Source organism: Zootoca vivipara, chromosome 15 (assembly GCF_965207765.1).
Source record: "Zootoca vivipara chromosome 15, rZooViv2.hap1.1, whole genome shotgun sequence".
NCBI lineage: Eukaryota > Metazoa > Chordata > Lepidosauria > Squamata > Lacertidae > Zootoca > Zootoca vivipara.
In genome coordinates this window covers 19159956-19187601 of record NC_142598.1, presented here as the reverse complement: position 1 = coordinate 19187601, position 27646 = coordinate 19159956, and the positions used below count along the sequence as shown (strand labels likewise).

Here is a 27646-nt window from a genome sequence, read left to right as displayed (position 1 = left end):
AATTTGAAACTGTAACTTCAGGTGCTTTTGCATTTGCTATTTTCTGTGCCCACCCCACCCCACCCCACCCTGGCTGCTCCTTTGCTGGTCTAGGCTGCTGGGCAAGATGTGCATGCTCCTCTGGGCATCTTGGCAGAAGAATCCCATCCCTGGCGTGGGCTGGGCCAATAGTGCCAGGTACTACAGTATTAGAAGTATGAGCGAAGCACCCAGCAGGGCTCCAATGGTGCAAGAGAGGGGGATGACGATACAGTTCCAGACTCTCCAAGTGTCCCTATTTTCCAGGAGCAGTCCCGGACTTACAGAAGCCATCCTGGTTTCTGATTTGATCCCAGAATGTCCTACTTTCCTTTAGGACGTCCCTATTTTAATCAGAGAAATATTGGAAGGTATGGAGTACAATACAACTTTTAGAAGACATCTGAAAGCAGCCCTGCATAGGGAAGTGTTTTTTTTTTAATTTTAAAAAAGTGCGATGTTTTATTGTGCATTATATATATATTGGAAGCTGCCCAGAGTGGTTGGGACAGCCCAGTCAGATGGGTGGGGAATTATTATTACTATTATTATCCCTATTTTCATTGGCGAAATGTTGGAGGGTATGATGCTCCTTGCAGCGGCGGAGCACCCGCTGCGCCTTGACAAGCGCTCTTGCCGACGGGCGGGCGCTCAAGCGCTGGGTGGGAGAGGCGCAGAGGGAACTCTTCACCCTCAGCTCGCCCAGCCCTCGTCTCCCAGGCAGGGCGCAGAGGGTGCTGCTCTTCATCTCTGTGCGCCCGGGGCAAGGACTCCCCAGCACCCAGCACGCTACGCCAGTTGCTCCTTGCCAAGGGTGCAAGGGGGGCGCTATACCTCTTCGCTAATAGCACAAGGAAGCCTCCGTAGGTCTTTGCATGTGGTCAATCCCTGATAATGTTTTTAAAACACCGTGCAAAACCCGCAAAGCGAAGCAGATAGGAGCTGAAGCAGCACACTGTTTCGTGGCTAGAACAAAACACGCACAAACAAACCCCGTAGCGCAGCTGGCGAGTGGGGATCTAGACTCTAGCTACTGGCGCGGAGGTGATCTGGCCAGCAGAAAAGGCAGGCGAAGAAAGGATAATTACGCACAAGGGCGCATCATCCGCTTCTGCTCTCGACACTCCCCGCTTGGCTTTTCTTCTCTCTCCAGAACCAGTGCTGGCGCCTGATCCTGAGCCTCGAGGTGCTGACAGTCGGGCTCCGCTGAGTTCAAAACTGGAGCTAAGGAATCGCACGCAGGAAGGTCGCAGTCAGCTCGCGCGCTGAGGCGCCCTAGTGTGGAGGCGTGGTCGTTCTAGGGGGCGTATCTCTCGCCATCCCCACCCACCTCCCCTGACTCTGCCGTCGACGCTGCGCCCCTTTAGACGGCTCCTTCCTGAGCTGCCGTCGCCCGCCTGGTCTGCCTGCCCAGCTCGCCATGATGCCCGCCGTCTGGGGCTCAACGCTACCGCCGCGGCTGCTGCTGCTGCTGCCGCTCTTGGCCCTCTGGTTGTGCCTGGCGTCGAGGAGCGCGGCGGAGACGGCGGCGTGCGCTCCCTGCCGGCGCGAGCTGTGCGAGACGGCGCGGTGCGCGGCGCCCGAGCTGACGGCGCGGGACGAGTGCGGCTGCTGCGAGCGGTGCCTGAGCGCCGAGGGCGAGCGGTGCGGAGGGGCTCGGGGCGCTCGCTGCGGCCCGGGGCTGGTGTGCGTTAGCCAGCGCCAAGCCGAGCCTCCCGCCGCCGAGGAAGAGGAGCAGGAGCAGGAAGAAGGCACCGGGCGCTGCGTCTGCAAGGAGGACGGCGCCGTCTGCGGCTCCGACGGCCGCTCTTACAGCAGCGTGTGCGCCCTCCACCTGCACAGCTGGCGCGCCCTGCACAGCGGCCGGGAGCGCGTCCGGAAGGCGCACGACGGCGAGTGCAAGCTCGGTAAGTCTCTGTGGGGTGGGGGGCAGTGGCCAGTCAGGAAATGTTTGTATTTCTGAATGTTTGCATAGTTGTTCCTTGGTCCAGATAAATACCCTTCTTGTCTGTTTGAACAGTTAAAATCGAGACACCCACACCTCTTACAACCACAGGGGGCAATTTGATTTTTAGGGGGGGGGCATTTCGGAAGCTTGTTTGGACCAAGTTAATGTTCTTTTAGGCTTCCTCCATGTGAATAGGAGTTCACTTTTTGAATAATAAGAATTATATGTGGGGGAGATCAGGATTTTAGAAATGCTTAGGTGAGGCAAGCCCCTAAAAAGGTTGGGAACCACTGTCTTAGAATTATAAAAGATCAATGACTTCCCTTTTTTTCTTTCCATGGTTCATTTTGCATAGCATAAATCCCTGCATGTTTCATATAAACTAAACCATTCAGCAGTGGTGGAGCTTCATCCTCCGGCACTGGCTGCTGAAGACTTACAGACCCAGATGGAAAGGAGGGGAAGTAAAAGAGTGACAGGTGTTCAAGTGAAAATAGTGTTCTGGTCAGGTCTTGTTGTCCGGTTGACTCGTGCAATCCAATCCATGTTTACTGAGAAGTCCATCCCACTGCATTCGGTGAAAGTTACTTCAGACATGTGTGAATAAGCCCGAGGGAGCAGGTGGCGCTGTGGTCTAAACCACTGAGCCCCTTGGGCTTGCTGATTGGAAGGTCGGTGGTTCGAATCCTCATGATGGGTTGATCTCCCATTGTTCTGTCCCTGTTGCTGACAACCTAGCAGTTCAAAAGCATACCAGTGTGAGTAGATAAATAGGTACTGTTGCGACAGGAAGGTAAATTGCATTTCTGTGCACTCTGGCTTCCATCCCAGTGTTCTGTTGCGCCAGAAGCAATTTACTCATGGACATGGCCTGAAAAGCTGTCTATGGAAAAACGCCAGCTCCCTTGACTTGAAAGCGAGATGAGCGCCGCAACCCCATAGTCGCCTAAGACTGGACTTAACCATCCAGGGGTCCTTTACCTTTACCTTTTTTACCATTAAGCTACAGCCCCCTGTCTCTTTTTTGGAGAGGAAATTAATTAAACACCTACAATTCTATGATTCTACATGCAAGGGGTTGTGGGTACTTTGATGCATGGGGCTTTTGATGGATTTAGCATAGCTTACAGAAAGGGGGATGCAGGTGGCGCTGTGGGTTAAACCACAGAGCCTAGGACTTGCCGATCAGAAGGTCGGCGGTTCGAATCCCCGCGATGGGGTGAGCTCCCATTGCTCCTGCCAACCTAGCAGTTCAAAAGCATGTCAAAGTGCAAGTAGATAAATAGGTACCGACAAAGTGCAAGTAGATAAATAGGTACCGCTCCGGCGGTAAGGTAAATGGCATTTCCATGCACTGCTCTGGTTCTCCAGAAGTAGCTTAGTGCTGGCCACATGACCCGGAAGCTGTATGCCGGCTCCCTCGGCCAGTAAAGGTCCTTTTACCTTTACCTACAGAAAGGTACAGAATACTGGTTACTTTTTTTATTAAGAATTGAGGGCTGTGAAGAAGAAGCCCATGGAAAAGTTGGGGACTGACAGGTAAGATTTGATTGCGAAATATGGAGCTGTGTGCATACACCTCATCACGATATCAATTATATGGATGGGGCCTAGCTCCCCCCCCATATTTTATTCAAGTTGGCACCCCTGCTGTCTACAGCTGGGAATCTAAACCTTGAAGATCCCCCGCCCACCCCCTTTTTCCTGTGGTTCTAATTTTGAGACCTGGCAATGTTTCAGAATTTCTCTACCCCCTGCAAATCCAAGGCACATGTTGTGCTGCAGCCCGTATGGGTCCCCTGCTGATCTTAGACAGCTGACAGGCACTAGCGAAAGGTCCAGCATGTCCAGGCTTCTGTTTTAAGCACAGGAATGTCCTGGGGAGAAGATTCTGCCTTCTGATTGAGTCAGACACTCCCCACCCATTGTGAGCTGCAGCACCCACCTGGGACTTCTTAGCCCAGCAGGCCAGATAATTCTCTGTCCCCATTCCTGCAGGCCAACATTGGCAGGTGTGTGTGACAACCAGTGGCAGAGCTTCATGCTCCTGCACTGGGGGACGGAGAGCAGGCAGAGGCAGGGCTGGCGCGCGTCCTGGGGGCGTGGCGCGCATCCTGGGGGTGGGGCAGGGGCAGGGCGCCCAGTGCAGGCAGGGGGGCAGCCGTGATGGCACCCTACCGGGATCGCGCTGCCGGGGGCGGTGTGCTTCCCCCAAACTCCTCTTCCTCCGCCAGTGGTGACAACCCACCTGCCAATCACCTGATGTCAAGGTTTCCCAAGTACCTAACAGCCAGCTAGTTGTTAGGCAGGTGGGAACCACAGCGCAAGGGGCTTTGCCTGCAATATGCTCAGGCCTCGGGCTGTGGGTTGTCTTGCCAGCTTGTCGGACTCCTTTGTGCAGTGCTTCCCAAACACCCAAAAGCACGGCTGACTTCAGATGACTTCTACCACACCCACCAACATTTCTCCAATGAAAATAGGGGCGTCCCAAGGAAAAGTGGGACATTCAGGGATTAAATCAGAAACCAGGACGGCTTCTGTAAATCCGGGACTGTCCCTGGGAAAAGGGACACTGGGAGGGTCTGAGATAATGGCTGGCAACCTAAAAATTCTACATCTTTAACCCCTCTGACGGCACCCTGTTTGCAAGCTTGAAAAGCCACCAAGTTTTCCCCCAATATATAAATGTAACAGTTATACCTGATGTCTTTCTTTTCCGGCACATGTCTGTCTCGAGAGACAATGGAGTGCACCTTCGGGGGAGAAGTCAAACCGCTGCGTTAGCATCACTGAAGTGACCTCTCGGATGCGCAAGCCTGGGCCATGTACTGTATATGGAGGTCCTGGGCTCACCCTCCTCTCTCTGCTTAATCTACCCCGCAGGGTTGTTGTCAAGATAAAACCAGGGGGAGCAGGTGAGGGGTGCCATGTAGACTCCTCGGAGTTATTTGGAGCAGGATAAAAATGTAACAAACAAAGAACTGTCTGACTGGAGCTTTTGGTGGCGCTTGGTGTTATATCACCGACTGCCTCTGTAGCTGTCCATTCTGATGATAATGAAAGCTCTGCCAAAGAGGGGGCTTTTATGTGTCAGTAAGCACCTCATTATATCTTAACCCAAGGGCACTAATTTATTCATGTATAATCAGTGGGGCAATATTTAACAGTCCCCTTTGGGACGCAGGGTTGTGTGTAACAGCTGCTTCTCTGCCCATTTGTAATCAAGCCCATTCCTTCTAGTTTGTTATAAGCTCTCTGTGTTTTTTGTTTTGCTTTTTTTTCCCCTAATGAGCATTGTGGGAATCTGGGGGATTCCATAATTTTTTATTGTTCTCATTTTGATACTAGCACAACCCAACTTCAAAAGTACATTTCGAAGTCTGTGCCTTTGCCTGCTTCAGAGAATGCCCTAATTTATTTAATGGAATGCCGTTCAGTTTGAAGAGAGGTGTCTGTGTGTCTCCAGATCTATTCATTCATGGCTTTGTCACACTTTCTCGAAACAAAGCCCACCCCATTCCCTTTCCTGTGCCTCAGGCAGAACTTGGGAGAAATGGGGATCTCACCAGAGATGGGACTCTTTCAAAGGACCTGTGGTTCCTTTGAGCCGCCCCAAACCGATGCTCACTTGACAATACTCTGAACAGATCAAGTCACAAATGACAGATCTCCTTTTCTGCCCGCCAGTCCTTTTCGCACTCTTTAATCCTCTTGCTGACTCCGCCAACAGGAGATTAGTTCAGAGCTTAGCTCGTTTCACTGCCTGTGCGGTTACATTTTCATAAATTAGATTTTTTTTTTCCCTCCCCTGCAATATTTTTGCATGGGTGTAGCGAAATTGTGCAGCTTGGCTTTGAGCTCTGCACTCTCCTTTCCTTGCTTGTATCTTTTGTTACAGGGATGGTGACAACCCCACCCATGATCAACAAAGGTGGCAGGACGCCTCCTTTGCATGACCCTGGATCCTCCCCACCACTCTTATCCAAATAATTCCCTTTTAAGAAGACTGACATTCCAGCTAGCTCATGACTGATTTCCCCCGCCCCTCCCACATATCTGCTTGGACAAGAAAGTGTTTTGTATACTGTTGTGGAGGAAAATGTAGGCTGGCAAGTGTCCACGTGTCATAGAATCATAGAATTATAGTGCTGGAAAGGACCGTGAAGGTCCTCTAGTCCAACCCCCTGCAATGCGGGAATCTTTTGCCCAATGAGGGCTCGAACCCACAACCCTGAGATTAGGAGTCCTATGCTGAGCTAATGGCATCAACATTGTTATGGCTGCTCTAGTCATCTTCTGCAAGGAAACAACGAAGGTGAAGTTTGAGAAGCCAAAGTAGTCATTGATATTGTGTATAAGTAGTCGTGTTCACCCATAAGGAAACTCCAAATTGGGACGATACTGTCAGGCAGCCGAGGAACCAACCCCCATGGCAGGTTGCCAGGTATGGATAAGGCAAGGAAAACTCCATACCATCTGCTTTTAATCAATATTCACAGAGAGAGGCTTGGGAATGCAGCCTCTTAGAATAATGGCATTGTCCTGAGGGGGTCTCCACCCCCTCCGTCTCTCCCACTTCCTCATGAGTCATCGCTACAGGTGCTGAAAAGTTTCCTCTTCCTTTGAGCTCTTTTCTCTCCTACTTTCAATGCTTGCCGGGTTCTGGGAGAGGGAGGGTCTGGAATGCTCTCTAAAGATACTGTGTCTATCAGCTGTCACACACACACACACACCAGTGCTTCTTCCTCCTCCTCCTCCTCTCCCATTATTTTCCAGCTTTTTCCCTCAACTGCCCCTCAGCTGTAACGTCCCTCAAACCCCTGTTGTAATTCTGAACTGTCTTCTTCTTCTCTGGAAGGGTCAGGCTGGGGAGGCGGTCTCCACCATTCCTCCTGTGCCCAGTCCCTGACAAATACCTATAATAGGGTTTCTCTCGATTTCTGTCTGCCCGCCTACCAAGTGTTTCGCTGAAGGATGGAGACAGATCTGGGTAAGCACCAGTAGTGGAGGCTGAAAGTGGAATCAGAAAAATGAAGGGGGAGGTGTGCTTTACCCCTTCCCTACCTCCTATTTGTTCAAAAATCCATTCATCCTGCCAGAATTTCCCATCCATTAAGGGAATGAGAAGGCATTCCTCTGGTTAGCCATGCTGTTGCGGCTTACTGGGTGTAGGCTGTGGCAGGGAGATTGACACAGTCCAAATGCAGCAGTGGAGCCCATCTAGCACTCCTGTCGGTGTGTTAACACCAACCCAATCTCCTTGCCTCTTCCCTCTACCTTCTGTTAAGCAGCAGCAATGCAACCGGCCAGAGGTCAGGTCAGTGAAAACACCTTACCACCCTGTGCACCACTGCAATCATATACAGTATCTTTCCCACTAGCGTAGGGATAAATTCTGAAGTACAGGTACTCTTCATGACAAACCCCACAGCCACACCCCTAAAGGTAAATAGGTAAAAGGTAAAGGACCCTTGGCCGGTTAAGTCCAGTCAAAGGCAACTATGGGATTGCGGCGCTCATCTCGTTTTCAGGCCGAGAGAGCCGACGTTTGTCCACAGACAGCTTTCCGGGTCATGTGGCCAGCAGGACTAAACCGCTTCTGGCACAACAGAACACTGTGACGGAAATCAGAGCGTATGGAAACGCCGTTTACCTTCCCACTGCAGTGGTACCTATTTATCTACTGGTGTGCTTTCGAACTGCTAGGTTGGCCGGAGCTGGGACAGAGCAATGGGAGCTCACTCCGTTGCAGGGAATCGAACCGCCGACCTTCCGATCAGCTAGTCCAAGAGGCTCAATGGTTTAGACCACAACGCCGCCCACTCCCTTTTTATATACATTGTATATATTATTTAATATATACATCCAGAACGCATGATGCTTGCAAACCCACACTGACAACTGGTGAGGAAAATCAACAAAAGAACAAAACTGAATCAACACACAGTTTCCCTGGCAAGAAGTGTGCATGCACACACGAAAGTTTATACCAAGAACAAACTTAGTTGGTCTCTAAGGTGCTACTTTAGAGGACCCAGGTGGTGCTGTGGGTTAAACCACAGAGTCTAGGGCTTGCTGATCAGAAGGTCGGCGGTTCGAATCCCTGCAACAGGGTGAGCTCCTGTTATTCGGTCCCAGCTCCTGCCCACCTAGCAGTTTGAAAGCACATCAAAGTGCAAGTAGATAAATAGGGACCGCTCCAGCGGGAAGGTAAACGGCATTCCCGTACGCTGCTCTGGTTCGCCAGAAGCAGCTTTGTCATGCTGGCCACATGACCCGGAAGCTGTCTGCGGACAAACACTGGCTCCCTCGGCCTATAGAGCGAGATGAGCGTCGCAACCCCAGAGTCGGACACGACTGGACCTGATGGTTAGGGGCCCCTTTACCTTTACCTTTAAGGTGCTACTGGACATTTACACACACACACACACACACACACACACACACACACACACACACACATTAGGGTAGATATTGATTGTTCTTCCACACATCCCTCTCTGTTTTATTGTCCCTTCCCTGCCCCTCATTGATACAGATATGTATATGTACCTAGGTGTTTCTGGGGGGGGGGGGGAATTAATAATATTGCCTGGAAATGACCATCGTCCATCATGAGCTCATTGAAGAAAGAGCAGGAGATAAAGAAAGCAGTTCGTTAACCCCCTTTCAGCAGGTACCTTGAACATATTCATATGAGCAAGGTATCTATAACAAGAATTTGAAAGCGGGGGGCGGGGAGAGAGGACAAGGCAATCGCCACTATCTGGCAGCTCTGCCCCATTAATGAGAATGTCCGCATATAGTCCTTCTGTGTGAGGTATATAGCCTTGGGAGCTGGTTGCTTCTCTGCTTAGAATCTCAGGCATATTTTTGGCACTACAGTATCTGGTAAGTTCCACTGGGTTGCCCTGAAGTACATTTTACTCAGAGTAACAGTGTTAATAAGAATTTTAAGGTCTCAAATATAGAATAAACATTCATATATGCACACATGTCTAAATATATGAACCATGTGTCTGAAACAGTATGGGAGAGCAATCCTGAAGCCATTTCAACTCTCCCAATGACCTCAAATATTCCTCTGCAGTAAGGGAGGCAAAAGGGGAAAGCCTTCCCATTGTCATTTTGCTTGCAAATCCTGTCTTAAGGGCGTATTTGTGTAGGAATAGGGTGAGCCTGTGACCTGGACTTAGGAACTAAAGTATGAACCATCACAAAAGAATGGCCAGACTGCCCAGGTAAGGCAATCAGTGACCATTATCAGGTATCCTGGCAGGCAGGATTTCTGCTGTAGACCGCCTCCTTCTGTGATGTATGATTTGGGGGGCGTCTTTATAAGGGCTTGTGCACCATTGTTCTGTGTTCTCCTCCCTCCTGTGTGTGGTGAGTGGGGACCCTGTTACAACAGTTCCTTGAATAAAGATCAGGCTTACTAGCCGCTCTGCTTCTCAGTATATTCTGGTTGGCCTCTGTTATTTTCTCCTGCCAATAGGGGAACCCACCCCATAAGGAATACAGGCTCCGGAATACCCCATAAGGGAAAGGGAGCAGTTTTTCTTATAACACACTCATGGAAATTAACTGAAACCTAAGTTAGTCAGGGCCTTTCATTTAAACTCTGAGTAAAAGTTACTTCAGTACAACCATTAGCTGTGAAACCCATTTTCGATAGGTTCTTGCAAGGAAGAAAAAAGAATTTGCCCTGTGTTCTGCAAAACATGACAACAGCAGCTACTTCAGGTGGCAGTACCCTTTTCTGAATTTAATTACATTCACATATTCTGCATTTTGCATACTGTAAACCCCACCCCCCCCATCGTGAAATTAGCAACCCTCCCCTCTATTTCTGTTTCGCAGAATTTTATATACAGTGGTACCTCAACATACGAATGCTTCGACTTCCAAAGGTTTCGACTTAGGAAGTCGACAACCCCGGAAGTCTTTCTGCCCTGTGCGCAGTCCGCGCATGTGCAAAAGCGCAATATTGCGCTTCGCGCATGGGCAGAACAGGTGCTTCGACATCCGAAAACCTTGACTTACGAAGAGCGCCGCAGAACGGATCGTCTTCGTAAGTCAAGGTACCACTGTATTTATCTCTCCAGACAAAAGGGAGCAGCTTCTCTATTGTTCCTGCTACATGCATTAATAGTGTGCAGATTTTCACAGGCCTCACAGCCACAGCACTCTTGGAATACAAAAAACTCTTGGAAGGAAAAACCTTCAGAAATGATCTGACTTAAAATAGGAAAACTGCATGCAAATCAGCCAAGAAAAGGCAACTCACCCCCCACCCCAAAGGGCTTTTATGAACGGTGATGCTGTCTGACAAGCATAACATTGCCAGCTACAAGCAGAAAATCCACTTCTAATCTTCAGGAAAATGAAAGGGCGAGACTTCGGGGACCTCACTTGCAAGCAAACTGGTATCCCATTGCACCAAAAGGCTTTGAGGCTTGCTTGGAACTTCTAAAAAACAACAACAACCCAGCCCTCCAAAACCATATGGGCCCAATCCAGTCCAAAGTCTAGCACTTTTATAGCATTTAATTCAAATAGGAGAGTAAGGGTTAATGTGGAAAAATAGCGGGAAATGTCTTCCACACACTCTTCCTGCCAACCTACAAGAAGCATCCACAGGAGACTGCCAACATGTGTGCTGTGTTGTTGTTTTTTTTAAGGGGGGTTAACTATTTATTTCCCTGAACCTTTATTCATTCAATATCTCTTCTCTCTTTTTTATAATTTTTTTATTAGTTTTCAATTACAATAATCTAATAATAGCCTCATTTTAACAATGCCAAATTATAAAACAATTACTAATACCAATCATTCAGGTGCCAAATGATATAATTTAGGTTCCGTCCCCCCCACGGCGTGCTAGAATTGATGCTTTGGTGACTTACTTTATTTCTGCGTTCCAAACTCTTACTAATTTCAATTGCACTCTAGTCAAAATAACAATCCTTTATTATACAACAACTGCAGTATTAACGGCTTCCATTCATATTGACATATTAAATGATTTATAAAGCTACAGAAGAAGCATTCAAACGATATCCTTGTTCTTCCTGTGTGTGGCAATTATTCTGATGTTTCTTCCTGTCCATGTAAAAGATTACGTCTATCTTCTCCCAGTTGTTGCTGTTCTCCATCATGCCTTGGGTGGAGCTAATATCCCATTGTTGTTTCAGAAGTTCTCCATTGCTCCGTCCTGTTATTCACTCAATATATCTCTCCTTGATTGCTTTCCTTCTTTCTACAACTGAAAAAAATTAGTGATGGAGTGGAACATAGATAAGCAGGGATGAAATACTACTTCTTCTTTCACAGCATCTCCTGGGGGTGCTCTCTGTGTACTATATAAATACGCTTTCCCCAAGAGTTTAGTTCAGTTGAGATTCCTGCATTGCAAGAGGTTGAACTCTATGATTCCAAACGGCAAACTCACCAGATAAGATAAGCCAAGGCATAGCTGCCAAGTACCCCGTTCTTCCTGGGAAACCCCCGTATTTTCTTACCGTTTCCCGCTGGTCTCCCAAATGGATTTATATCCCGTAAATCCCCCGGAAAGCAGCTCCTGCCGACGGCCATGTTTCTGGTGCTGCTCTGCCCATTTCCAAAATGGCCGCGGCGCCAGAAGTCGCTTCTACGCATGTCTGGAAGTGCATAGAAGCGACTTCCGGTGCCGCTGTGCCCATTTAGGAAATGGGCAGAGCAGCACCAGAAGTTGCTTCTATGCATGTCCGGAAGTCGCGTAGAAGCGACTTCCGGTGCTGCGTCACTGCTGGTCCTGGATTTTTCAATCCGGAACTTGACAGCTATGAGCCAAGGTTGACATCCAAATTTGCTCTCATTCTATGACAGGGTTGTGGGTGGGCGGGCCTGGGGCTCTCTGGACATTGCAGGACTACAAAGCCCATCACCTCTGGCCATTGGCCATGATGGCTGAGGCTGATGGGAGTTAGAGTCTAATAACATCTGGATGCCCCACCAATTACCTTCCTTGTCAACATCTAAGAGGACCTGAACATTGACAAATGCTTGGACTGCCAAGAGACATGTCAACATGAACCAGAGTGGATTTGATTTAAATCATTTTTTTAACAGAAAGACTGATTCTTGCTGGTATAATCTTAATATTTGCAACCAGATGAAGGATGAAGGTTTCGTCTTTGGAATAATAAATTTTCAGAGTAGTTTTTACAGTTTATCAAAAATTACTGACTTGCACAATTATTACACAAAGATCCCAAGACTAGTGGAGTATTCTGCTCACAAGGTTGCACTTTCATTTTTACTGCTTTACACTTAGCAAATCTATTCCACTCCAAACAATCTATTCATTGAACCTCTTGGAACTTAGCATTTAAGAGGTAAGGGGTTGATTCTGTGTATATAAACTTGCAAAGGAACAATGGGATTAAGGTTTTTTCCTCAACTCTGTATGTTTATTTTATAACATTTTTCTTGTGAAGGAAAAAGCATGTTATCTCTGCAGACACAAATTCACACTTTTGAGAACTGCAAAAACAAGCATCTGTGATCATATCTTCTCATTAGAAATACTGCCCCAAATAATCTCACAGAAACCTCTGGAAGAGCATGGCATTGTGAATGGATTAATGGAGTTCATTTACCAAAAAAATTAAACATTGCATATAAGGCCTCATGCTACATAATTAAAAACAAATCCTTATTTCCAGATGAATAGCCTTTGGAATATAATGTAACTTAAATAGAAAACTATGTTTAGAAAGATTTTTCCTCCAAAAGCATTTTATTTTTAAAAATCCAATTTAAATTTTAAAAAATCCAGTTTAAATATTTAAAAATCTGGTTTAAATAAAAAATATCTGTGGTTTTTTTATCACTGATTTTTATCCACCCTGATCTCAGCTGCCACAGGTCCTGACAGGATACTGCAAGGAAGCAGCAGAATCATGCCTGGCTCGTTTTGAGCTTCTAGCCTTCCTATGAAATGTGCTGCTTTTCCAGATATGACACTGACATCAAAGCATTCTGCTTCTACCTCCCTCTCTCCATTAGAAATCTGAAATGCAATCTTGCAAAGAAGAGCAACACGGTTCTATATTTATCTCTCATATTGGAGTTCCTGTTATGTTCATATCCGTTGGCAGTAATGCAAAAGACGGTGGCAAATACAGTATATTGAAATTGTAATGTGGAAGGGAAATGCCAAGCATTTAAGCACAGCTAAATCCAAAAGATGAAATAACCACTCACTTTGGTGTTGCCCATTCAAATAACTGTGCCCGTCTTGACTGAGAGCCAAAGACAGTTTGAGTTCAACCAAATATGTTGTTTGAAGCAGTATCAGGTCACCCCAGGAGGAAGTGTGCTAAAGATAACTTGTCCTTGTCATACGAGTATATGACTGACAATATCCACCAAGTGGATCCACCATCAGGAGTTATGGTTTACTACTGAAAACAAAATAATTGATGCTTTTGAATTATGGTGCTGGAGGAGACTCTTGAGAGTCCCATGGACTGCAAGAAGATCAAACCTATCCATTCTGAAGGAAATCAGCCCTGAGTGCTCACTGGAAGGACAGATCATGAAGCTGAGGCTCCAATACTTTGGCCACCTCATGAGAAGAGAAGACTCCCTGGAAAAGACCCTGATGTTGGGAAAGATGGAGGGCACTAGGAGAAGGGGACGACAGAGGACAAGATGGTTGGACAGTGTTCTCGAGGCTACGAACATGAGTTTGACCAAACTGCGGGAGGCAGTGGAAGACAGGAGTGCCTGGCGTGCTCTGGTCCATGGGGTCATGAAGAGTCGGACATGACTAAACTACTAAAAAACAACAACAACAACTGAAAACACTGAACTAAACAAAATAGATAATATGTCTTCTTCCTCCTCTACAGACTGAGTGGAGAAACCTATGTCCCCACTGTGGAAGGACATGTGGACCCAGAAATGGCCTCCACAGTCACTTACGGACTCACTGTTAAAACCATGTTTATGGAATACAAACTTACTGGGCTACGAGTGATCGCCAAAGAAGAAGAAGAAAGCTCCTTAGCCTTTCCTTCTCCCAAAGAAATCCCACAAGGCAATGGAAGTTTAGGACCAGAGTTTTCCTTCTCCTAGATGGGGTACTGTCCCAGGTTGACAAGCCCCATCTGCCTCTCTTTCCCCACAACAGCAGGTGCAGAATTCACCTTCTTGACTGTTGGACCCACTATTGGCCATCTGCTAAAACACAATTAACTGACTTGACTGTGACTATTGGTCTCATCCACTCAATCTGCTGGAGCCTGTCTTCGCATGCAGGGGAAGTCCCTAAAACCCCAAGGGTTTGACACCTATTGGCATCCCTCACCTGGTTTAGCCAGCCAGCTGAATCCGTTCCCAGGGTGTGGCTGCTGACATCTTCCAGGAATTGAGTACAATGTGGAGACCAAAGGTGGACAAGCTACCCTAGAAGGAGCATGAGTTGTCCCCCGCCAAAAGTACTAACCCCCCCAACACCCAATCGTGTTATTGCTGTGTTTGTATTTAAGTACATCATAATTGTCATGGCCTCTGGCTAGCACAATAAGCTGAATGAATGAATGAATGAACTGAGAATGAATCTAGCTCAGTCTCCTAGCAGTAGCTTTCTGGAGTTTCAGAAAGGTTCTCAGTCTCTCCTAGCCCTAACTGGAGATGCTAGAACCTGGGGCCTTCTGCATGCAAGACAGATGCTCATTTAGCCTCCCCATGAAGAAAACAGAAAGAATGATCATTAAGATCAGGCACCTCCAAACTCAGCCCTCCAGATGTTTTGGGACTACAACTCCCATCATCCCTGACCACTGTTCCTGTTAGCTAGGGATGATGGGAGTTGTAGTCCCAAACCTCTGGAGGGCCGTAGTTTGCCTGTGCCTGAAATACACAATGCTGGTTTAATCTCCCTAAAAACAAATCAGAACAGATGTTCAATAAACAGGCTTTCTGCAAACATCTCTTGGTCTCTTCCCCTCGCCTTCCCTCAAGGTTTCCACACTGGAAATTCTCCTTCATAGTTGCTTCATTATGAAACTGCCACTTGGGACAGTGACATTTAGTCAGCTTAATCTATATTTTATCCAATTAATTTCTTAGCCCAACTGGTTTTCAAGACTTCTTACAACAGATCTATAAATGTGCAAATCTTCCATCCAGGTACACTATTGATTCTTGTTTCTAAAAGTGGGGTGGAGTCGAGCAAAGGACATCACCAATAATGCAAATGAAAATTTTGTGAAACTAGCCATCAAATATCTTGGTCTCTAAGCTAAAGCGGGTGGCACTGTGGTCTAAATCCCTGAGTCTTTTGGGCTTGCCAATCAGATGGTTGGCAGTTCGAATCCCTGCGACGGAGTGAGCTCCCGTTGCTCTGTCCCAGCTCCTGCGAGATGAGCGCCGCAACCCCATAGTCGCCTTTGACTGGACTTAACGGTCCAGAGGTTCTTTACCTTTTTACCTCCCCCCCCCCATTCAAATCAATGAATTTTTAGGTTGTTTCAACATGAGCCATTAACGTTGCTATTCTTAATCCACATCTGTGGATGCTAAATAAGTAGCATCAAACAGGAAAAAATGGCCCGAAAAGTTTTTAAACATGGGTTTTCTTAGAAAACTTTCAGTAAGTTGAATTAAATAGTAAAGGACTATATATATCTTGGCCTCTTGCTCCAATTCCACTCCCCCCACTCCCCCCAAAAAGAAACCTGTATTGTATAATTGCAATGTATTGTATCAGATTGAATTTACATTTAATGCTCTTCAGTTTGGCAACCCCAGAGGTTCAGCGGGCTAAGTGAAATAAAGCGAATCTTTTTGAATGCAACCCAGTAAAGGCTTGATGCTGCAACAGTAACCTCTGTAAATAATGAAGACTTTCCAGCTCATGTTTGTCACAGCAAAAGTTTAGCATGAATTAAAAGATGGGGAGTGATTAAACAACTGAATCTTGTTTGGTGGCATGTTACCAAGCAACTATGAAGTGGCTGGGATAACCATTCTGCAAGAGACAAAAGGAGGGAGAAGCCTTGGTGCCTGTGAACTGCTGAAACATTTCAGTTTCAGAGTCTTGCAGCGAGGTGCATTCAGCAATTTCTTGTTTGAAGTATGATCTCGCCACCAATTAGCATAGCCTATTAGCATTCTCTTGCCCATTCAGCTTGCTGAAATCAGGTACAAGACGTATAAGACAGGGTGTGTAGACACTTATTACAGGGGCTTGAGTGGATTCCCACAAAACAAAGGGAAGGAAATATCTGAAAGGGGCTGTATTTTTTCAAAACAACTGGGTGGGGTTTGCAAGTAGTTCTTATTCACTTAGCATGGCCAATCACAGCAACTGATTACCTAAAAGATAATTATCTCCCTTTACAAAATTGCCCAGGAGCGAAGATCCTGAGGTGAACTCTTTCTTTTGGTCCCATCAACATTCAAGATGCAGTAAGGCTGGGCGATATCTGGTTTTCAACATTGTGATATATCACCTGCTAAACATCACAATACATCACGATGTCTGAAATAAGGACAGAGCCATGTAGAGGCATTGGCTGGCTTCCTGTTTTTCTCCGCATTGTGATTTTTGCATAACACACACCATGGTTCGCAATATATTGCCAGGTCAAAAATTACGAAACCGATATCACAATATAGGCAATATAGTTTTGACTGATATATTGCCTAGCCCTAAGGTGTGGCGCTGTGGTCTAAACCACATGACCCGGAAGCTGTCTGTGGACAAACACCAGCTCCCTCGGCCTATAGAGCGAGATGAGCGCTGCAACCCCAGAGTCGTCCGCGACTGGACCTAATTGTCACGGATACCTTTACCTTTAAGGTGTGATTGGACTCAACCCTCAGGATCCCTTCCAACTCTACAACTCTGTAATTCTATGAAATGTGGAAAAATGCCAATCTTTTTCCACTTTAAGCCTGAGCCAAGGGTCCTACTATCTCCTTTATCTTATCATTTGCACAGCACATGCCAAGGAATAGTGACACAAATAATATTTATCATCATTAAAGGTGTAGGACTGCCTCTCAGGAAGAGAGCCAGGAGGGAAGGCTGCTCAGAAAATCGGGGGGGGGGCATCAATTGAGAATGCAGGGGATCCCTGGCCCCTTCTTATTCTTTGAGTGGCAGCTTTGATCCCAGCCTTGCTAATGATCACCTTTCACTTTCCATGTTCACGGAAGGACAATTACCGCAGTGACAATAGGCTGAGGCCAGAGGAGCTAGCAGAGCCCCAGAATTGCAGCACTGAGACTGGGAAAAGCTTGCAGGGGGTGTTACACCCGTTCCCTGAATCTTAGCACCAAGGCTGAAGAAATGAGCGTCTCGCCATTCTGCAAGACAGATTGCACAACGCACAGATGCAGTTCAACTCGGGGCAAATCCGACTGAACACGAGAGAGAGGCTGCGCTGTATGGTTTAAAAGAGGGCAAGGCTGTCATTGGCTGCTTGAAAACCAGCTGTTGGGAATCACAAATGAGTAGAGTGCTGTGGCAAGCAGGTCCTTCTTCCTGGCTTCCCATTGACATGATCCACCGGAGGCTGGTCTGGATGGGCCTGATCCAGCAGACTCTTTTCCCTTTCCAGAAAACATATGGTTACAAAAGTCAGCTGCCTTCCCCTCTCTCTGCCGAAGGGTGGCAAAAGCCCATGGGGTCCCAAGCACACACACACGGGGTCTTTAGAGAATGGAAGACATGGTGGAAACTGCCTTGGCTTTAAGAAATGTGCTTTATTCACCTATTTGCACCTTCAGTCTGCATGGAAGGAGTCCAGATCTGACAGAACAGACCTTTCAAGAGGGGCTTGTACCCCACAGAAGGGCAGTCCTGCAGCCAGCCTCCCCCAAGATGGGTCTCAGCTCTTCCTCCTCCTTCTTCCTCCCAGCCACCCTTGCTCCCAGAGCATTTACCCTGGCAACCTTCCAAATCCCCAGTCTCTGTTTCACAACTCAGGGCAAGGGGAAAGGAGTTCTCTTGTACTGTTAATGTCCCATTCCCTCAATTGCTCTCTCTTGTTCCTTAAAAGGGACACAGGTGGCACTACGGTCTAAACCACTGAGCCTCTTGGGCTTGCCGATCAGAAGGTCGGCGTTTCGATTCCCTGTGACCAGGTGAGCTCTCGTTGCTCTGTCCCACCTCCTGCCAACCTAACAGTTCTAAAGCATGCAGTGCAAGTAGATAAATAGGTACTTTTGCGGCAGGAAGGCAAACAGCGTTTCCATGCGCTCTGGTTTCCGTCATGGTGTCCCGTTGCGCCAGAAGTGGTTTAGTCCTACTGGCCACATGACCTGGAAAGCTGTCTGTGGACAAACACCGGCTCCCTCGGCCTGAAAGCGAGATGACCGCCCCAACCCCATACGTAGTCACCTTTGACGGGACTTAACTGCCCAGGGATCCTTTACCTTTACAGTGGTGCCTCGCTTAACGAATGCCCTGCTTAACGAAATTTCCGCTTAATGAAAGGATTTTTCGAGTGGAGGTTGCCTCACTAGACGAATGCGTTTTACGAAAAATTCGTCTAGCGAATCGCGGTTTCCCATAGGAATGCATTGAAATTCAATTAATGCATTCCTATGGGCAAAAAAAAATTCAAAGCATTCCTATGGGATTCGCTAGACAAATTTTTCGCTATAAGAAAAGACCCGTGGAACGAATTAATTTCGTCTAGCGAAGCACCACTGTACCTTTAATGTTCCTTAGCTTAGCCACAGGGATTCCTCTGCAGCTTGCATTCTCCCTTCATGTTCCAAATAATCAAAATCCTAGCATTTATTATTTTCTAGGGTTTAGGGGGGTTCCCCCCTTCAATCTATAACAATACGGCAACAATTTTCTCGTGATAACGGGGGCTGCTGCTTCTCAGATCCGATCAGCTTTGCTTATTCTAATTCCCCGTGCAACATCACCTGCTCAGAGCCCTGGTTTTACAGTAGTACTTTTTATGGTTAAAAATCTTAGATTTGTCATAGTTTTAACATCAAGCTTTTTGTCACTTAGAAGCAAAGAGCCCAATCTGCATGTGATGTATAGGACAGCTAATTAGCGGGCGGAACACCAGCTGAGTATCGTTGAATTTGCATCCATGGTGGTGCTAAGCCATCAGATTCCAGGGAAGCGAAGAGTTAAAGTTCAAGAGGCTTGGGGGACCGGAATATTCTAGATGCATGGAGATTGACACTTTAATGATCTCAGAAATGGCTTAAGATGACAGGAACTAGGGTGACACAAATGCTGCATTGACACCTGAGTGGCTTCAGAGGGTGGGGGAAAGAGAGCTCATCCTTTGCTTAGATTTTCAGCCTAAAAGCATCAAATTACTGTTGCTGCTTCAGGAGTTTGTATTATTAGGGAGAGGGTATTATTAGTTTAAGGGAGGAAACCCATGCGATTATCATGAAACCTATTTGGAGGTCTTTTAGAAATCTGAAGCTCTGTTGCATACCATCTGCTAACCACCGAATGTTCTTTCCTTTGTTATGAATAAAGAATATTTCAGCACCAAATACACACAAGTGTAAGCTAAGATAAATTCAGTAGGCTGCAATTCTGCAAGTGAACAGGGCAGGTGGGGAAAGTAGTTTCAGACAGGTACTTTTATTGAGAGAGAAAGCCTTCAGGAAAGGGATCAATTGTGTGTGTGTGTGCCTGTGTGTGAATGTGCACATATAGCTGAGGTGTGTTTTATGTATAGAGATACAAATCTCACGTATCCCTGAGGTTTGGGTGTAAGTGTGTACACACACACACACACACACACACACACACACACACACACACATGCCAGAGCCTCCAAGTGTCCCTGTTTTCCAGGGACAGCCTCCCAGTTTCTGATTTGATCCCAGAATGTCCCACTTTTCCTTAGGATGTCCCTAAGAAATGTTGGAGGATGCAGTTTTGCAACCCCCGAGCCAAGGAGATAAGTAACTACTGTATACAATGAGTACTTTTTTATGTGGTACTCAAGGGTACGCAATACCGACATCTCTTTTTGTTGTACTTCATGGTGAGTACTGGCACCTATTTGGGGGTGGGGGGGAAGCACTGTAATACAACCTTTAGAAGACATCTGAAGGCAGCCCTGTATAGGGAAAGTTTTTAATGTTTAATATTTTTATATATGTTGGAAGATGCCTAGAATGACTGGGACAACCCAGTCAGATGGGTGGGGCATTGTTGTTGTTGTTGTTGTTGTTGTTGTATTTAGGACACCCCTATTTTCATTGGAGAAATGTTGGGTGGTATATTATTATTATTATTATTATTATTATTATTATTATTATTTATACTCCACCATGAAGCATTAAAACTTCCCTAAACACTTGTTGTTGTTTAGTCGTGTCCAACTCTTCATGAGTCTTCTCTTCTCATGAGGTGGCCAAAGTATTGGAGCCTCAGCTTCAGGATCTGTTCTTCCAGTGAGCACTCAGGGCTGATTTCCTTCAGAATGGATAGGTTTGATCTTCTTGCAGTCCATGGGATTCTCAATAGTCTCCTCCAGCACCATAATTCAAAAGCATCAATTCTTTGGCAATCAGTCTTCTTTATGGTCCAGCTCTCACTGGCAAACCATAGCTTTAACTATATGGACCTTTGTCGGCAAGGTGATGTCTCTGCTTTTTAAGATGCTGTCTAGGTTTGCCATTGCTTTTCTCGCAAGAAGCAGGCGTCTTTTAATTCCGTGACTGCTATCACCATCTGCAGTGATCATGGAACCCAAGAAAGTAAAATCTCTCACTGCCTCCATTTCTTCCCCTTCTATTTGCCAGGAGGTGATGGAAACACTGTGCACTGCATCAGAAGCACAAAGGAAGGAGTAAGTGTGTTTTCTCTGGCTCCTTGCGAAGCAGCAATGGGAAGCATTCTTCGCTTGTTTTCTGCTCTCGCTTCATCCTCCCCATTTTGCATGTGAAAGAAAATGGGTATTTTTTGTTGTTGTAAAATCAATATGGCCAAGACTCACAGGAAGAAATGTGAGTTCTTCCTTCCCACCTCAGCCAGCCCAGAGAATTTCCTACATCATAAGAAATGAAATCAACAGCAAGTTTGAAACCTTTTGCCCCTTTCGTTTCTACTCTGAAGGCCTGGAGCTTGTCAGCTTATCTAAGGATAAGCAATCTTTGTGCTCAAGTCCTCAGAACTGCGTGCAACATCTAGCAGTGCGAACAACCCGATTTCTCTTCACCTCTATAATAGAGAAGGCAAAGACAATTGTCAATTGCAGCATTTCTCTCTACATCCTTTATGCACAATTTTCCAGTGCTAGTCTGCACCAGGAGATGTTTAAAAGAGCAAAGGTTGGGGGGGGGGCAGACCTCAATTTGAAAACAAATACAAACTGGAATAGGAAAAAGGTAATAAGAAAAATGCTACATTTGGATTTGTTTTCTTATTTTCATCAGGAAAATTTTGATGAAAATGCTTCAGTCATCTACCGTATAAGGACCAAATAGTCCTCATTCTCCATCTAATTCCAGCTAGCCTTGATCTGCCTATGCCATCAAGTGTTAACCACCAACTCTCACTTGACTCTTTTTTAAAAAAACCTTGTGACCTTGGATGTACTAAAGATTAAGACAGAGTGAAACCTTCTGGTACCATACATAGAGCTTAAAAAAACAACAGGTGCGTTTTGCCATCTGGGCTGGCTTATCTCTCCTACACACATCATACCTGATCAGCCAGTCGGAGGATTTGAAGAAGTTCTCATCTGCATCTTGCTTCCCTCTCTCCTCCTGTTGGAGGGAAAAGATGCAAGTGGGGAGGGGGGGGAGAAGCAGAAGAGATTTCTTCTATGTGATAGTTGCACAAGGAGCTTGATTGACAGGTGCCTGGCTTAACCTTGAGCTTTAACTGATGCCGGCTATGGCTTTGCAACAGTGCAAGTAGAAATACGACGTTCAGAAATGTCCTGCCTCTCTTCTTTCTCTCCCCACTCCCAAATGAAAAGAGATTCTGGTGGTAACGAATAGAAGAGTTAGCCTTTATTTATTTTGGTTGTGTGTGGGGATGTAATTTTGCAGCTGTATTCACCTCCCAAAAAAAACATGTAGGTCATTTTCATAGAATTTAGAGTGCCCACATTCGGGACAGTGATTCCTAAAGTTTTTCAGGGCACCGCTCCCTTGGTTCCATAAACTCAGGCCCAGCGCCCTTTCTCTATAAATATCATCACTCAGAAAAGACATTTACATGACCCACTAATGAAGATAATAATCAAATTCAAAATACAGTGGTACCTCAGTTTTCGAATGTAATCCGTTCCGGAACACTGTTTGACTTACGAAATGTTCAAAAACTGAAGCATGCATTTCCGGAAGCATTTACGTCCAGAAAACTCAATATGGAAGCCGTGTGGCACATTCGGCTTCCAAAAAGCATTCAAAAACCGGAGCAGCTATTTCCAGGTTTTCAGCGTTCGAAAGCCAAAACATTTGACTTCCGAGTCGTTCGGAAAACCGAGGTACCACTGTACTAACAATGAATTCAAAATCCAATTAAAACTATTTAGTTCAATAAAACTAAATTAATGAACTTGGACCAGTTTTCAAAGTCTGATAGTCGTTTACACCTTCATTGCTGCCGTGCCTTGCCTCTTAGCACCTCCTTAGGTAATCTCATGCTGACAGCTTCCAGGAGCCACAGGTGAGAACTGAGTGCAGGTTGGGGACCAAAGGTGGACAAGCTACCCCAGAAGGAGCATGACGAGGATCCCCATAGACCCCTGGAAATGGCTTTGACTAGACGGCTAAACCAGATGAAGGTAGCTGATGGCTCTCAAACCCTCAGTGAGTTAGGGACTTCCCTTGCATGCAAAGACAGGGTCTCATGGATTAATCAGGTGAGACCAATAGTGAGTCCAACGGTCAAGAAGGCAGTTCCTGCACATGCTGCAGAGGGAAGTGAGAGGCAGATGGGTCTTGTCAACCTGCTTGGACTACTGCAATGCACTCTACGTGGGGCTACCTTTGAAGGTGACCCGGAAACTACAACTAACTAATCCAGAATGCGGCAGCTAGACTGGTGACTGGAAGCAGCCGCCGAGACCACATAACACCGGTCTTGAAAGATCTACATTGGTTCCCAGTACATTTCCGAGCACAATTCAAAGTGTTGGTGCTGACCTTTAAAGTCTCCACCCCCATCGTTCTGCCCAGACACTGAGGTCCAGTACCGAGGGCCTTCTGGCGATTCCCTCATTGCGAGAAGCCAAATTGCAGGGAACCAGGCAGAGGGCCTTCTCGGTGGTGGCACCCGCCCTGTGGAACGCCCTCCCATCAGATGTCAAAGAGAAAAACAGCTACCAGATTTTTAGAAGACATCTGAAGGCAGCCCTGTTTAGGGAGGCTTTTAATGTTTAATAGATTATTTTATTTTATTTTTCTGTTGGAAGCCGCCCAGAGTGGCTGGGGAAACCCAGCCAGATGGGCAGGGTATAAATAATAAATTATTATTATTATTATTATTATTATTATCATCATCATCATCATCATCATCATCATCGTCATCATCTGGGAAGGCAGCGTGTGATGTATCTTCACTGTAGCAGTCAAATACAACATTTCCTGTTTCTTAGAGTGGACACACACGGGAATGCTCCAGACAGGGAGGACTTCCTGTCATACCTGCCCTGGAGCATCCTCCCCCTGTGTGTGACCAGGTAGATCGAAATGACCCTAGCAGACCCTATAAAGGAGCTAGTCATGCAGCTATCTTCCACTTTTGCTACTGCTCTTTTGCCATCTTCCTCTCTGTTGGCTCTCAGCCAGCAGCACATGGGCTTATCCCTCACAGAGGAGGAACCCACACTTTTCTCTGTAAATGTAACTACAAGCTAAAGCCTGCCTTCAGGACCATACTGTGAACTGAACGTAACTAAACTTCACCATTACTTTTAAAAGAAGACTGTCGTATCATTGTTGTTTTTAAGAGGGAACAAAAGGGGAATTTATTAGGAACAATCCAATCTGGACAAGCCAGACTGGATTGCTCAACTTATATGGTTCTAACGAATCTATCAACTAGCTTCCCGCAATGTACAAAGGAATGTGCTCTGCTGCTAGCTCACTAGTATGAGTGAGGAAGGATAATATTTAATCAATATATCCTCTCCTACTATCCTCAACATTCTCACAGCCAGCCAATCCAGGAGAAGGAAAACTCTGATCCTAAACTTCTGCCTTGTGGAATGTCTTCAGGAGAAGAAAAGGCAAAGGAGTAAACCCTACACAAATCTGGAGTAGCGTCCCAAGATAGTTGGATGGAGCCTTGTATGTGGTGTGCTAGGAAGACATGCAAACACCCCAAAATCAAATTGGGATGAATGCTCATTATGCTATACCCAGTCAGAACAAATACTTGATAAAGACCAGACATAGGCTGACCACCACATGCACTTTGTGCAAGCAAAGATGGATGGAGGCCAAATAAACACATTGTCTGCAGGAGCCTTAACTAGTTTCAATACATATGACAGCTCCTCATACTCAGCAAATGGCAATTATCAAGGAGTTCCGGGAAAGGATGTGATGTGCGCTAATTTGCACTCCCCGCCCCCTCCTTGCTTAGAGTCTTGGATAAGCTGCAAGAGACGAGCAACAGCCAGGGTGTCTCCATCTGCCTCACAACTTGGCTTAGCTCCCTGCACAAAGCTTGTGCAGTCGGTCTTTGTAGTTTTGTAGTGGGGCCGGGGTGGATTGTGCCTGGAAAGAATTGTATTGACATGTGGTGGTGAGAAATTTTGCTGATAAGAAAGAAATGGCCTTATAGAAGTGGGGTGGGAGGGAAGGAGGGAAGGAGAGAGAGAGAGAGAGAGAGAGAGAGAGAGAGAGAGAGAGAGAGAGAGAGAGAGAGAGAGAGAGGTGGTGATCAGAGCCAGAGCAAAGGGACAAAATAACCACAAGGGAAAGCCTTTGTGATGGTCAAGTTTGAGAATGGATCAAAGGTTCTGTCCCCAGCTGGTTTTGAAATACAGCACAAATGCACACACGAGCATCTTATTAAAATATAGAGGACTGAAATTGGCCCCATTATTGATGATTTTTATATCCTGCCTTTTCATTAAAGAGCTTAGAGCAGGGTCCCCAAACTAAGGCCCGGGGGCTGGATGCGGCCCAATCGCCTTCTCAATCCGGCCCGCGGACGGTCCAGGAATCAGCATGTTTTTACATGAGTAGAATGTATCCTTTTATTTAAAATGCATCTCTGGGTTATTTGTGGGGCCTGCCTGGTATTTTTACATGAGTAGAACGTGTCCTTTTATTTAAAATGCATCTCTGGGTTATTTGTGGGGCATAGGAATTCGTTCATATTTTTTTCAAAATATAGTCCGGCCCCCCACAAGGTCTGAGGGACAGTGGACCGGCCCCTGCTGAAAAAGTTTGCTGACCCCTGGCTTAGAGTGTGGGGCATAAGTTGTCCCATCTGGGTCTCTGCAGTCACGAGTAACACTCTAGAATGCCACACCACCAGCTTTCTCTCTCTCTCGCTCTCGCTCTCGCTCTCGCTCTCGCTCTCGCTCTCGCTCTCGCTCTCTTATTAACAGTTTGTTAGAAACACCACATTGGAATCCTGTTGCCAATTCTATTGTTGCCAATACCGTTTGAGAAAGAAAAGCTGAGCTAAGTTGGTTAGACAAAGGGCTGGTTCGGAACACTTGAAGAAAGAGAGCGCATAACTTTTATATGGGAAGGCTTCCCAAAATGCAACAGTTGTACCTCATCCCCAACCTTTTGTTTAAATAAAAAACCCAAATATATACTGGAGACCTAGTCCTGCTAGGTATTCTTCTCCACCAAGAGTAAGGAACCTTTTCAACAACTTTCTGAGGGCCACATACTTGTGAATATGGCCAGAGACAAAAAGTAGACTTACACAGTAGACTCATTCCAGCCATGCAGGAGTCTGACATTTCTGGGCACTTATACATGGGCATAGCTGGGGGGAGGGAGGCAGCTGCCCCCCCCATCAAGTCAATAAATAAAAATACATTCTAGTGAAGATTTCGACAGATTTTTCTGAGTACTTGGGGTCAAAAGAAAGTAATTTAAAACAACTGTTGTTGGTGCCGCCAAAATCCCAAAGGAGCAGAAAAGACTATTTATGTATGCGACCACGGATGCACGGATGTTACTGGCCCAGAGATGGAAAGAAGATAAAGTCCCTACCAGAGAAGAATGGCAGGTGGAGTTAATGGACTATGGTGAAAGGGATAAAATGCCTGGAAGAGTCCGAAATCAGGAAGAGCGAAATTTTAACAAGGAATGGGGAAAATTTATAACTTATCTTAAAGACCATTGTAAACCGTTAAAATTGTTAGTAGGATTGGAATATCACTTGTAGTTTAAAGTTGATTCTGGAAGAGGTAAAGGATTTGGATTATCATAAAAGATGCGGGAAGAAATGATTAATAACAGGACCAACAAAGGGGAGAATGGAAGTCCAGGAGATCCCTTGGAATCTTGTTTTTATGATTTATGTTTGATATATCTCTGTAAATTGTTAATTAAAAACCCAAAGAAATAAATTTGTAAAAAACAACAAAACCTCCTGTTGTTGAGACCTTTAATTCCAGATCTGCTAGGCAGAGCCAGGCAGAGCCTGCCCCCCCCCCACCCAAATCCTGGCTACACCCATGCACACATACAAACTTCCCTCCATCCAAGAAATCAAGGGACATTATCAGGCTTGTTGTTAGGTAAAAGGTAAAGGGACCCCTGACCATTAGGTCCAGTCGTGACCGACTCTGGGGTTGCGCGCTCATCTCGCATTATTGGCCGAGGGAGCCGGCGTATAGCTTCCAGGTCATGTGGCCAGCATGACAAAGCCGCTTCTGTTGTTAATTCTGTTGTTAATTTGAGTTATATACTGCCCTTTATCAAAAGACCCCAGGACGGTGTACAACATTAAGAACACATTTTACAAAGCCTAATAATAAGAACACAATAAGAAGCATAATAATAAAATAATCATAATAACAGCCCTCCCCCACCAGCTTTAGCAGGCTATAGATAATTTAATGGCCAACAGCCTGGGTAAAGAATAATGTCTTCTCCTGGTGTATAAAGGTCCCAAACTGTTAGCCTGTGGTGGCCCCGATTCAACTCCCAGGGCAATTTATGGGCAATTCATTTGTATTAAGATCTGGCAAAAGCTTTGCCCACAGTTTCACCCAGAAGCAGAGACTGGGCCGGCCCTACGGCCGGGCAGCCATGCTGCGCCTGCCCACCACGCAGCAGCGCCCAGCAGCCACATTGCGCGCTGAGCCCGCCCGTCCGCCGCGGCTGGGAAACGGGGCGGGGGGGCGCCGGAGGGATCCGCCGCACCACAGCTGCTTAAGACGGCCCTGAGCAGAGAAACGCACTGTAGGAGTCCACCCATTTTTTTGCACCTCAGTCATTAATTTTTCCCATCCCGTGTGCATAAGGATTAAGTGTTAAGCGTGCAGAGCTGGGAATAAAGCTGTCCTCTCAACAGCTACAAATAAACATGCTTTTCTGAATCCATCTGGTCCAGAATCTTCTCTCCAAAAGTCAGAAAGCACTAGACAATGCATGAGTAACCAAATAAGCAAATCAGATGAAGGCCTGTTTATTAGGGCCTTTTCGGTAGTGGCGCCCACCCTATGGAATGAGTAATTACCGGCATATAAC

The 27646-nt window shown here is 46.2% G+C and overlaps 1 protein-coding gene across 1 annotated transcript in view; it reads left to right on the top strand.

The window, feature by feature from the left end:
* The first annotated feature begins 939 nt into the window (after positions 1-939).
* The window catches only part of IGFBPL1 (insulin like growth factor binding protein like 1), a 36386-nt gene continuing 9679 nt past the window's right edge, over positions 940-27646 (top strand). The window contains exon 1 of the mRNA XM_035097186.3: positions 940-1925. Coding sequence (XP_034953077.3) covers positions 1439-1925 — 487 coding nt within the window. The 5' untranslated portion in view covers positions 940-1438. The remainder of the gene's footprint in view (positions 1926-27646) is intronic.